The 13,245-nt window shown below is 40.7% G+C and overlaps 1 protein-coding gene across 1 annotated transcript in view; it reads right to left on the reverse strand.

Moving 5' to 3' along the window:
- The window catches only part of Vps4b (vacuolar protein sorting 4 homolog B), a 27,968-nt gene extending 15,773 nt beyond the window's left edge, over nt 1-12,195 (reverse strand). Inside the window, exons 1-4 of the mRNA XM_031379889.1 lie at nt 11,910-12,195; nt 5,415-5,526; nt 3,681-3,837; nt 719-786 (exon numbers count right to left, since the gene is read on the reverse strand). Of these exons, the coding sequence (XP_031235749.1) occupies nt 719-786; nt 3,681-3,837; nt 5,415-5,526; nt 11,910-11,936 (364 nt within the window). The 5' untranslated portion in view covers nt 11,937-12,195. The remainder of the gene's footprint in view (nt 1-718; nt 787-3,680; nt 3,838-5,414; nt 5,527-11,909) is intronic.
- Nucleotides 12,196-13,245: the final 1,050 nt, after the last annotated feature.

Below are 13,245 nucleotides of genomic sequence, written 5' to 3' on the forward strand. Positions count from 1 at the left end.
TTATGCCGCTATTCTGTAGGACAGCAGAATCAAATCATACTTGATTTATGCATTGGATAAAAAGAGAAAAGAAAAATGTAATAAAGTAAGCATATCTGTGAAACTGAAAAGTGGAGGAAAAGAACAGGGAGGAAATGAAGCCATAGGTTAATGGCAGCCATGGCAGTAGGATCAGTATAACTCCAAAGCCATGCTGTTCCTTGGGCCTTGCAGTGTGATAATGGTGGCAATGCTGCCTAGTTTACAAGGGGCAAATAAGTGAAGAACAGTAAGTAACTGCTGGCAGCCTTTTAATTTTTTTAAAAATTTTATTTATTTAATATATGAGTGATCTGCTGCATATACCTCTGCCTGCCTGAAGAGAACATCTGATCCCCTATGGATGGTTGTGAGCCACCATGTGGTTGCTGGAACTTGAACTCAGGACCTCTGGAAGAGCAGCTAAAGCTCTTAACCACTGAGTCATCTCACTAGCCCTGCTGGCAGCCTTTTAAAGGCAGATTTTTTTTTTTTTCTTAAATCTATCGAAGAAAAAAATCCTGATTATTAGAAACCTTTGAGAGTAAATCCTAGTCTGGAACCAATCCTGTATATGACCCACCAGCAACTAAAGCCATTTTTTGAAACTCGATGAAAAAGAGGGAAACAAAATTGTTCAAGTAGACAATCCATGAGTATTTTCAATTAGAGTAAATTTAAAAATGAAATCCAAAGTAACCTTGAAGTTGATTCTGCAGTTTCTTTTTTTCAGGATCATCAGATTCTGCTTCCCCATCACTGTCATTCCTAATGAAAAAAATTTAATATATGCAAAAGATCACTTACTGCTAATAATACAAAAGTGAAAAAAAGATAACCTGAAATGTTTTACACAACAAAAGACACTGACATCAAAACTGATTTTTACTTGTGTTTCAAATGATGCTTTTAAGAACATATTAAAACAGGAACAGGGGAATAATAAACAGGAAAGTATACATTGGTAATGGGAGAGTGGGATAGTCAGGAACACCTCCGTCCTCACAGCATACCTATGCATCTATATACTCACAGGTGTGCCCCACACTCTATAAAGGACTTGAAGGAAAATGATGGGCTACTACGAAAAACATCAGGACCAGGCAAAAACTGTAACGCATCAGGATTTTGTGTTAGGAAGAAAGAGTACAATACATAATTATGTACAATGTAGCCATTAGCCTGAGGTTCCCAGGAACAGATAAAAGTTCCTGGTGAAAATCTTAGGAACTCAAAAAAAAAAAAAAAAAAAAAAGCCAACCCACTTGTGTTGGTTAGCTTTTGTGAACTAACCTAGACTACCTTCAAAGATGGAATCTGAATTCTTACAGGTTGAGCTTGGGCGATACAAGAAAGATGAGCAAGCAAGGGAACGCATGCTAGTAAGCAGCATCCCTCCATCACTCTCTGCTTCAAGCTCCTGCCCTGAGTCTTTCCTGCCTTTAAATTCCTCAGCAGTGGACTACACCTTCTAAACAAAATTACATCCCTTACCCCTACACTGCCTTTGCTCATGGTATTTTAGCACAGCAGGACTAGGACTGCACTGTATATCACATCTAGGGATTTACATTGAGGAGATAATTTTTAAAGTTTGCTACAAGGACAGTCATACCTATAGTACAACTGTGGAAAAAAACAAAGATAATTATGTTCAATAACAGCTTATCACAAAATACACTATAGCTTTTTAAAACAATGTTGTAGAAACATGTAATGGAAAAAATGTTCCTGATACAATGTTGGGTGAAAAAGTGATCCAGAGAAGAAATGTCCTACCAACTTTTAGATTTTAATATACACAGAGGGTTGAAAAACTTGACAGGACTTGTGACAGGGTGGGAAAGCCTTGCATTTGTAGGACGGCAGAGTTACAGAAGAAGTAACTACTGAGAACTGAGTCACGGACACTCCAATCTCTTATTCACGCTGTCTCCTGCTGTTCAGATCATTCACATTCCCTTCATCCTCAGCAGACCTCAGTGCCTCCACATGAAGGTTGTTTGTGTGAAGAACAAATCTTCAGGTAAGACCAGGTTTGCCCTGAGGAAACTGAGGCAGAGGTCTTACTGTGTATTTCTGAGCCCTAGTAATATCTCGTGGGAGACGTGGCAGCAAGATCTCTACTTGAACATAAAATACCACAGGCATGAATTTACAACTCTCTCTACCCATACAGAATCCTGGATATTTATTTCTCTTAGTGATGGGAACCCAACTTTGATTCTCTGTCTTCAAAATCTATAAAATAATTCCCGAAACAACACCTATCCTTTTAACTAAATCAGCCAAAGTGAGTTTGGCTGCTTTTAACCAAGACTGATAATTAATATAAAAGAAAGCCTGGCTCTCCCCTGTATGATTGCCATTGCACAGCAGATGACTACGGGGTCCTCACTAACTCTGCATGTGTCCCAGGAGACAGGAAAGATCCAATGTCTCTACTGGAAAACATGCCTGTGAGATGGGGAAGCCATGTATGCTCATGATGAATTGAATTCTTCCCTCTACGTGCATTTCATGTTGGGAACTAGTATGTATGTACAGACTATAAAATACTCTTGGCATGCCACAGACACTTTGTTTTCCTAACCTAACCTAAATTCTCTGTATTGTAACAGAGAATATAAAACTCTGAGTTTCTAATTTTCTTCAAACTCTGCCACACACTTTAAGACAGCTAATTCTAATTTTTATACCTGTCCTCATCCTTAAAGCAGGCAATGCCTAGTAAACAGACAAAATTTCACCATTAACAAACATAGGAGGGGAGCACTGCCCAAACAGCTCCATCCCTAGTTTCCTCATGACTTTGGGCTCACATGTACCTTGTAGAACATGAACTGTGAGCATCACAGGCTCCAGACCTCACCAGATCCTCAGTATTTCAAATCCAGCCAGGCCACATCAACTGAAAATCTCATTTTCCTAACCTGGCATTCCGAACCATGCTGACACTCATTCGTAGGACCATCAAGAGCAAATCTAGCTAGAATAAGTCCTCTCTGCTTAGCAGAGTTTGGCATGCTTCCACTAAACGCTCCCTACATTTCTGATACCTCACCCATCTAGGAAGGCCTTCAAAACCTGGAGCTCGCTGCTTCAAAAATTATGCTGTTGCTTCCTTCATGATTATGTAACACAAATCCACAGTAAAAAAAACTTCTGCATAAAGTAAAAATTAATGACACTGTTGGGAGTTCATTTTCCCTTTGTGCACAAAGTCAGATGTAATTCACAGATCACTCACTCCTACAGCAGTACTGTCTTACTGACAGTCAGGCGTATGCTGGTACCATGCCCACGGTGTTTTCCCAATTACTTGAAAACACCTTGAAAAAAGGTATGCGAAAGAGTGTGGTAAGCACAGATTAGCAAACTCCGGTCTTTGAGAGGCTTGATGGTAAATGTTTCCAGTTTCCTGGCCACACAATCGCTACTGTAACCACCCAACTCTGTTATAGGACAAAAACTGCCTGAGATGACAGTATGCAAGTGGATGTGCAAGGCAAGGTCTCAATAAAACCTAATGATTGACATAGGCAATAAACCCACTTAGGCCCATGAACTATGGCTGAAAAATCCCTGGCTTAGACAAAAGAATCCAATTTCACAACTGAAAAGCTATAGGATACAAAATCTAACACTTTTAGAATACATACCCCTTCTCATCAACGGGACCTGACTGTTCCTCTTTCACAGGCTTCTGCGGCTTCTTCTCTTTCTTCTTCAGATACTCCTTCAGCTTTTCTGCTCTATCAAGATACTCTGTACACTTGGCCCTGATGCTTTGCTTGGCTTTATCACCTTGTGCTTCATCTGTGGAAGGGAATGAGACACCATGTCATTAATATTTGTTGTGGTTTGATATGGAATGCCCCCACAGGCTCATGTATCCAAATGTCTACAGTGGGTGGTACTATATAGGAAGGTTATAGAACATTTAGGAGGGAGAGCCTTGCTGGAAGAAATACGTCACTGGGGTGGACTTTGAGGTTTTATAGTCTGGCTCTACTTCCTGTTGTCTCACCTCCCATGAGCTGATGAGATGTAGTCAGTTAACTTCCTGATCCCAAGGCTGGCCTCACTCCTGCTGCCTCACCTTCCTTGCAATGAATGACTGGATCCCCTCTGGAACTGTATAAAGCCTTTGTTCCCTAAATTGTTTTCTGTTGGGGTATTCTATCACAGCATCCAGAGAAAGAGTCAAAATAGAGATATATTCTTTAACCAGGAACTTCTGTGTTGGAGGAGGGAGGAGAAAGCTTCTCTAATTCATTGTATCCAGTGATCATCAACCCTCTTCTATTTTCCACCCAGGGTAGGAGGCCAACACTGGGTTTGAGCTTACAAACAAAACAAAACAAACTCGCAGCAAAATAGTAGATATTTTAAGTTAATATTATACCATAATCAAGTAACAATCTATAGGTTTCCAATTCTTCCCTTAACCATTGGCAAACAGCTAAACGTTTTTTATCTCACACAAAACCAATTACAAGAGAAACACAGACAACTCTGAATGCACAGCAGGGATTACTAAAAGCTGTGAACTGGAGGGTTAGGAGAGTGAAGCTGATTTACTCTCTGTATGCTCCTTGCATATACTGATACAGAAAATTAATAGAAGTGAATAAAACTTATGATATAAAAGATATGTAAGCAATAGTTAAGTATTTCTATTAACATCTTTGTCTGCTTTATTTCAAAGAATACAAAGAGAGGGAAATTGCATATATTATGTGGACTACCAAAATAGTAATTTTTTTTATATTAAAGCTTCTATTTTAGCTACTTTGAAATGTGGACTTTAGCAATATGGGCAACACACAGGACTATTCTCATGTCTCTTATGTGTTATATTTCATTCTCAGTTTTATTTTAACATACACTCTTCCCTACAATTAAGTAGAAAGTTCAAATTAAAAACTTTAAATAACCCAATGACACTAAATATAAGACTAGTGATGGACCTTACAGGTTTTCATGCACTTGTTTCGCAGTGTTGAATTATCCAGTTCCCAGAGCAGAGCTTGGTCCATAATTAACATCAAATATGCATTTGTTAAATAAACTTAATACGTCCCAACCTATTTTTATAAGAAAATAATTTTTAACATATGCTCAGAAAATGGTTGTTCAAATCGCGTAATCTAGCTAGATTATCTATCCATAAAATAAAGTTCTCTCCACTAAATGCATAATAAGATACTGGTATATAAAGTAATAATTACAACAGCTGGCACATTTGTTAAGAATACTAAAAGCTGGGAGAAAAGAGTTTCTCTTTAGTGGTCTGATCTTTAGAATTCTCTTGGCTTTGTATTTCAACTTTCAGAAATGTACCATTTCCCCCTTCTAGTGTACAGGTTTAAATAATATAGAACATGTCTTACATTTAACAACATGGAGAAAATACTGAACAGCGTGTTGGTAGAGCTGAAGAGCTTCCTCATAGTTCCCAGCTTTGTCTTCCTGGGCTGCTTTGCTTGCAAGATCTATTGCTTTCTGTGTGAGAAAGGCAAAACAATACACTTAAAATGAAAGCATAAATCTGAAAGTCTGAGGCAAATAACCACCCCCCTAACACACATGGAGTGGGCGCAGAGTGGATTTAATTAAAAAAGAATGGTTAGGGAAATTCTCAAAACTTAAGTACTGTTAGACTGGAGACATGGCTCAGGGGTTAAGGGTACTACTAGCTAGTCTTCTGGGAAACCTGGGTTCAAGTCTATGGTACTGACCCACATGTCTGACCATAAACCTCTGTAATTTCAGTTCTGGGGATCTGATACCTTCTACTGCCCTCTGTGGGCACCAAGCACACATATAGTGCACAGATACACATACAGGCACAAGATCTATACACATAAAATAAACTTAAAGCATTTGAAAAAACCTTGGTGCTGCTTTGCCTAAAGCATAAACAGAATGCAGAGATAAAATCCCCTATGGAACAATGGGATATTAATATTCTGAAAGGTTCCCAAAACTATACTGAGCAAAGACATTAAAAAAAAAAAGTATCACATCAAAGAATATTAAAAGGTCATTAAAATAATATCACAAAATTTTAGAAACATGGAAAGTATTTGAGGGGCATTTGTTGATGATTTGACCCAGATTCATTTTCTACCTTTTCACATCTTCTGTGATAAGAACTATTGTAGAGATTAAAAAAGGAAGACCCTACCAGAAATAGGACTATACAAACATTGCCAAGCAACTATTTAAAAGTGATAGAGAACCAAGTCTTCAATGAGAAATTAGGTTTTTAAAGTAGTATTATAGCAAATGGACATCCATGAGGGAACAAGAAGAGAATATTACCTTAAATCCTGTATGTCCAGCAAAAACTAACTCAAAATGAGCACAGACTAAAATTTTTAGAAAACAAAACCAAGAAAAAAGTTCTTAGATTTAATATCAAAAGCACAATGTATAAAATGAAAAGATGTTAACATGAAGCATATCAGTTAAAACATTTGTTTTCTGAAAGATTCTGATAAAATGATGAAAAGACATAGTACAGACTGGGAGAACAATATAAACATCAGACAAATGAGAAAAATCTACTAGAACACACAAAGGAATCCTGAACAGTTTTAAAAGAATTTATTAACAGGCCAGAGATGGCTCAGCGGATAAAGGGTCTATCTTTCTACCCAGCCTAAGTGATTCAGTATACCCACTCAGTAGAAGAGAACCAACTCTTGCAAGCTCTCCTGACACGGTTGCACACACACACATCTTAAAAACAACCCAGTTAATACATTTCACCAACAAGACCATATAGATGACATACTATTATTAGCCATTTAATGCAAGTTTTATGCATTAAATTAAATTAAATTTATTGGTTTTAATGCAAATTAAAACCACAGTGAAAAAAAGACACCTATCACAATGGCTAAAATTAAAACCAGTGGCAACATCGATGCTGGTAAGAATGCCAAGAGCGTATAATGGTTTTGCAGTTCTGGAGAAATGGCTTGTATTTACTGAACAAAATATGTAACTAATAATATAAACAAAGAACTTTACAATCCCCCAGAAAAGGGATGATTTATGTTCACACAAAACTTGTACATAAATGAATGCTCCAGATAGCCTTCAGTGGTTTCACGGCTAAACTGTTCCCAAACTGCACAGAAAACACAAACACACACAGAAGTACAGGTCAAACTGGGGGATCAATAAGAACTGCAGAGGGTGTCAACGTCAATATCCTGATGTGATATTGTACCAGTTTTACACCATGCAACTAGGGGAAGGGTCCACTGCATACCTCTTATCACTTCTGAAAATTACATGTTATCTCAAAATAAAACTTTTTACAGGGTTTCTCTGTGTAGCCCTGACTGTCCTGGAACTCATAGAGACCTGCCTGCCTCCACCTGTCCTTCAAAATAAAACTTTAATTAAGCTTTGTAATTTAGAGGCTGGATAGATGTCCAGGGGTTAAAAACACTGGTCTTCCAGAGGTCCTGGGTTCAGTTCCCAACACCTGCATGGTAGCTCACAATCATCTATAACTTATTTTCCAGGAGATCCAATGTCCTCTTCTGGCCTCCATGGGCATTAAGAACACACATAGAACACAGGCATAAAGCAGGCAAAATACCCATACACTTAAACTGGAATTTAAAATACATGCAGACATATGAAAATAATGAACGAGCATAAACACTCCAATGGGGAGAGAGTATATGTATGGGGCTAGTGAGATACCACAGTAGGTAAGGACGCCTGCCACACTACAGTAGGTAAGGACGCCTGCCACAGTACAGTAGGTAAGGACGCCTGCCACAGTACAGTAGGTAAGGATGCCTGCCACAGTACAGTAGGTAAGGACGCCTGCCACAGTACAGTAGGTAAGGATGCCTGCCACACTACAGTAGGTAAGGACGCCACAGTACAGTAGGTAAGGACGCCTGCCACACTACAGTAGGTAAGGACGCCACAGTACAGTAGGTAAGGATGCCTGCCACATTACAGTAGGTAAGGACGCCACAGTACAGTAGGTAAGGACGCCTGCCACACTACAGTAGGTAAGGACATCACAGTACAGTAGGTAAGGACGCCTGCCACACTACAGTAGGTAAGGATGCCTGCCACACTACAGTAGGTAAGGATGCCTGCCACACTACATACAGTAGGTAAGGACGCCTGCCACACTACAGCTGGTAAGGACGCCTGCCTTAAAGACCTTAAGCGCAGAACGGATGACTTAAGTTTGATTCCTGGGAACCATTCAACAGAAAATGAGAACAAACACCTCAAAGTTGTCCTCTGACCACCCACAAATGCTATGGCACATGCTCGACCACTCATACACAAAGAAAAACCAGAATAAAAATTCAAAGTTGTTCTAACTTGGTTAAACTAGGTAGCAAATCACCTCTGGCAAGGACAGAGAGAATACAAATAAATATATGAATGATACTCTTCAGGGTACACTAAACATAAAGATGTAAGTAATATAAAGGTCACTCCAAACTCCACAACCATCATGCAGGAATACCATTATATCTGGAAACATACATCTCTCTCTGATGTAGAGATGCCAGAGGGGCTATATTTCTTTTATAACATTTTAGAATTGACAAAAATGAACTAGCTTTATATTTCACAGTTCAAACAGCAAAAATTCAAGACTAAGCCCCCCCAAGTTTTAAATTAGGCAAGACATAAAAACCACAGATAGTCTTTAGGAGAAAATGCTCAGTGGTTAGACCACATGGTAAAGTCCTTATTCAGACTAATTGCTCCAGATTATCTTGAACTCTTCACTCATTCTCCTCACTCAGCCAACAACAGGGAATCAATCACTCTGTCACTGAGCTACAAGCCCAGCTGCAGGACTGACTTTTCCTTATGCTCTGGAGTCCATTTCCATCTTACCCTTTGACATTTACTGCCTCAGTGAGGTACCACTGTTGGCTGGGGCTCTCCCCTGAAGAAAAACGTGTTTAAGCTCTATCTCAGACCCACAGATACAACATTCCATTAATGACACAGCAGCTGTCTTGGGTTCTTAGATTTCTCTCTAGTTGCTATCTTAGCATCTTTACCTCCACAACAAACTCCCAAGGAAAGACCCGAGTTCATCTAGATTTCTTATTCTTCCATTTCTCTTGCTAGGCTGTATTTTCACTGCCAAAGCGCATGCTCATCTAACTTCCTCTCTTCAGGACTTAGCACTAGTAACAAATACTCAAACAGTTCAAAATTAGCTCAAAACTCAATTTCTCTTTTGTCTCTCCACGTATGGTTGCCTTATATCTTTAGGAGCAACTTATATGTATTCTATTATTATATTCATATCTAGTTAACCCAGAACTTTTGTAGAAGACTCATATTACTCCTCTCTCACTTTTAATGGAAGCCACAGACTAAGTCTCTTTCTTCAATATGTTCTTTGTGCCAGCCTTTGTTGTGCATATCAAACAGGAACTACCCTAATATGGCTGGTCACCACCTTCCACCACACAGACCTCGGTACACTGATTAAAGTTTGATTCTGAAACAGCAGTGTGAAAAATGCCACTCGATGTTTAAGTTTATTTTACAACTTTCCACAGACAGCAGAATGAAGACCCACCACGGTATGTAGCACATAAACTACTGGTGACAACATAACTGTTTTCATTCATGGTCCTTCCTTACACACTGAGTTTCTGTCATATCAAAATGCTGGTACAGCCAAACCCAACTAAGGGTACATATGTCTAAAACATACATGCTAAGCAGAGCCAAGGCCACTGTCTCCCTGTAAAATTCTAACTTCTTAAGACCTCAGTGCCAGAATGGCCCTACTGGTGCCACACACTAACTCCAACCATCCCGTAGAGGGTTTCTGGTCTTCTCTGACAGCCTGTATTCTGTTCTCTCAGTTGCTTTTGCTTTTATGTAAGACACACATCCATGCTGTTCTGCAGTCTAACACACACACACACACACACACAGACACACACGCACATACACACACGGACAGACATATACACACACACACAGAGACATACACACAGACACAGACACACACACATACACACAAACACACAAACACACACACACAAGGACAGACAGATGGGGGTGGGAATGAGATTCTGGTATTCCCCAAATCTAAGCAGTTTTATATGGACAACATTTAAAAGTGGTTCACCTTTGGATTTTACTTTATGTTCTCTACAAGGTTTTTATTACATTTCTGCCATTTTCTCTGTCTGGAAACCATTCTTCTTCAAGTACACAGAATTTTACAGTGAAAGAAAGCCACAAGCTTAAAAGCACACAGACCTGGATTCAAAACTTATCCCAACACTAATTTACGGCATCTCTTTGGGTACACCACCACCTCAAGAAGCTGAGTTTCTAATACTGTGAAACTGGAGTAACATTGGCCTTGAAGAGTTGTTCTGAGGAGTCAATGAGATCACCTCAAACACTGAGCCAATTACAGTTAGTGCTCATTTTATTTGAGATCACATCACCTCAGAGAAACATGTCTTATTTATCCTTGCAAGAGTGAGTTACACCCTTCCTGGATGACAGCTCACACTAACCTCCTACTCTGTAATACAATCTTATGGAATTGTATTTAAATTCTGGTGGGATTTCATAGTTGTTTGTTTTTTAGTTATTTGCATTATGCATTAGATTAAAAGCATCCATTTACAAAGATTTTTACTTTGTTCCTTGGGGAAATTACTCATTTTGCAATTCTTCATCAAAATGTCCTTGGTTAGAAACTGAAAAGGCTTATGGAGAAGAACCACACGTGAACCAACCCTAACAAACAGTAGCTCAGCGCCCCTCACACATTAATGGTGAACTTACACTTAATTCTTAAAAATGAGCCATAGTTGCATTTAGACTTTATTAAAGACAGTATGGGTTGAGTTTCAGGATCAGACCCACTAGACAAGCCTCTACTCCCAGTCTTTGTGTGGAGTGATCCCTATTCAAATGCTCTTCCTTTAGGTGGAATTTCTTCAGAATCAATTATCCTATGTTAAGGAAATACGTTTACATTATCATTGTTACTTATATCAGACACTGAACAAATACCTATTTGACTACCAGAAGACCAATATCGAAGGGTACTCTGTTCTACTCCTTGGTAAGAAACTAACTAACCTACTGGGCTAGAAGTCTCCGATATCCTTCTGAACCCCACTGACGAACCCAGGACGAGGGGAGACAGTGTTATAAACATTTGTCAATGCACACCGTTGCATGGAGCAGCACTAACCTTTTTCTAACATTAATTATCTTAGGAATCCGAAATGAACATAGAAAACACTCTTTTTTTTTTTTTTTTTTTTTTTTTTTTGCGATGAGAGCTGGAAAGTGGAGATACAGATTAAAATACTCCCTGATCTTAAATACAGTAATTTGGGAGAACACCTTCTTAATGAATTCATGGGGATGGTGTGTTGCCCCTCTCTAACCTAAGGTCCTTGGACTATTCACGGGATACCTGGACGTCTTTGTTTATCGGCGTAAGAAACCGAGAAGGGAAACCTTATTCTAAACTGGTCCAAAGTAGTGCTTTCCAAAAAAAAAAATAATAATAATAAGTAAGTAAATTACGCTCTTCCTTTCTTCCGGGTAGAGAGACTGGAGATCTTCCTGATTGGAGAGATCGGCCCAGCTCGGTCCAAACCGCACTGTTTTGTTTTCCAGTATCCCAAGCAAAATCAAGAGTCCCACAGACCGCGAAGCTGAGGAGGAGCTGCCAAGGCCGGCCCCCCGGGGGAAGCGCCCCTTCGCCGCGGTCGGGTCCTCGCGGCCCCGCCCTCCTCCGCCAGGGCCAGGGCAAGGGGCGCGGCCGCTCTCCCCGGGGGTTCCCGCTCTCGAAGGGGCCCAGAAGGACCTCGGTACCGCACCTGGAGATTGGTGTTCGTGGACGCCATGGTGGAGATCCCTTCCAGACAAGGCCGGCAGCAGCGCCGTCGAGTCGCGCCCGGGTTACAGCCGCAACCCTCCGGAGGCCGGCGGCTCTCAGAGCCCCGGCGGCCGCCCCAGCTCTAGCGCCTTAAACCTGGCAGGAACTCCGGCAACCACCCGATCCTCCTAGCAAAACTTCCGTGATTTCGAGCCCCCTCCGGGCTCTGGTCCCGCCTCAGGCCCGGGCACTTCCGCTTCGTCATCCGCGCACGCGCTGACCAGTCACCCAGGATGCGTTTCGCCACAAATGAACTCTCGCGAGAGGAGGAGGACAGGAAGCCATGATGCGGAAGTCGGGCTCAACGCATGCGTGGGAGTCTGGATTGAATGCTGGTGCGGAAAAGGAGTCTTAGTAGTTAAAACATAGAAGGGTGAGAAAAGTGTGTAGCTCCGCTGATGTGGTGGGGATTAACATTTTGGCCTTAATAAGCGATATTACAGTCATTTAATAAGCGATATTACAGTCATTTAAGATGCTAGTAGAGAAAGCTGGGTGACAAATACATTAGAATTCTCTCTTTTTTTGCAACTCTTCTGCAAGCGTTTCAAACTAAGTTTTTCTTTTTGAAATTACATCTCTCTGCTGCTTTTATTCTGGCACAATAAAATACCTATTGTGCATATAAAATGATAAGATGTAAATGGAAGCCTTCGCCCCTACTGACAGGTATTTACGGTACTGGGAGGTACTCTGCACAGTACCAGAGGAAAAAGGTAACTATCAACCCAGGTACAAGCCGTGGGACCTACAATGGTGAAATGCCTGCAGATATGCTGGTTCAATACTGGCACAAATGTAGAAATAATCAGCCACCCTTGATTGGATTTAAGGCCCACTCTGTGAGATGGAACCCAAGCTTGACAAGCTGCTTGGTTAGCCATGGACTTTAGACTGGATAATCTTAGGAGAAAACCAAAGATTGTGGTTCTGATAAAAGAACACAGCAATAAAAATGACTCCCAACAACATTCTACTACACCCATAGATCGGTGATTCATTCTCCAATCATCAAAGGAATTTCCTCTTGTAGTATGTGGGAGCCAACAAGAGACCCAGAACTGAACAGTCACTGTTCGGTAAGAGACCAAACGGGCCATCTTCACCACGCCCTTTCCCCCTTTCCGTCAGGGCACAGAAATCTGTTTAGAAGAGGAGAGTCAAGTCAGATGGGGTCCCAGCACTGACTGACTGGGGGTGGGGTCAGGGTTCAAGTCAGATGGGGTCCCAGCACTGATGAGGGGGTGGGGTTCAAGTCAGATGGGGTCCCAGCACTG

Source organism: Mastomys coucha, unplaced genomic scaffold, assembly GCF_008632895.1.
Source record: "Mastomys coucha isolate ucsf_1 unplaced genomic scaffold, UCSF_Mcou_1 pScaffold1, whole genome shotgun sequence".
NCBI classification, from domain to species: domain Eukaryota; kingdom Metazoa; phylum Chordata; class Mammalia; order Rodentia; family Muridae; genus Mastomys; species Mastomys coucha.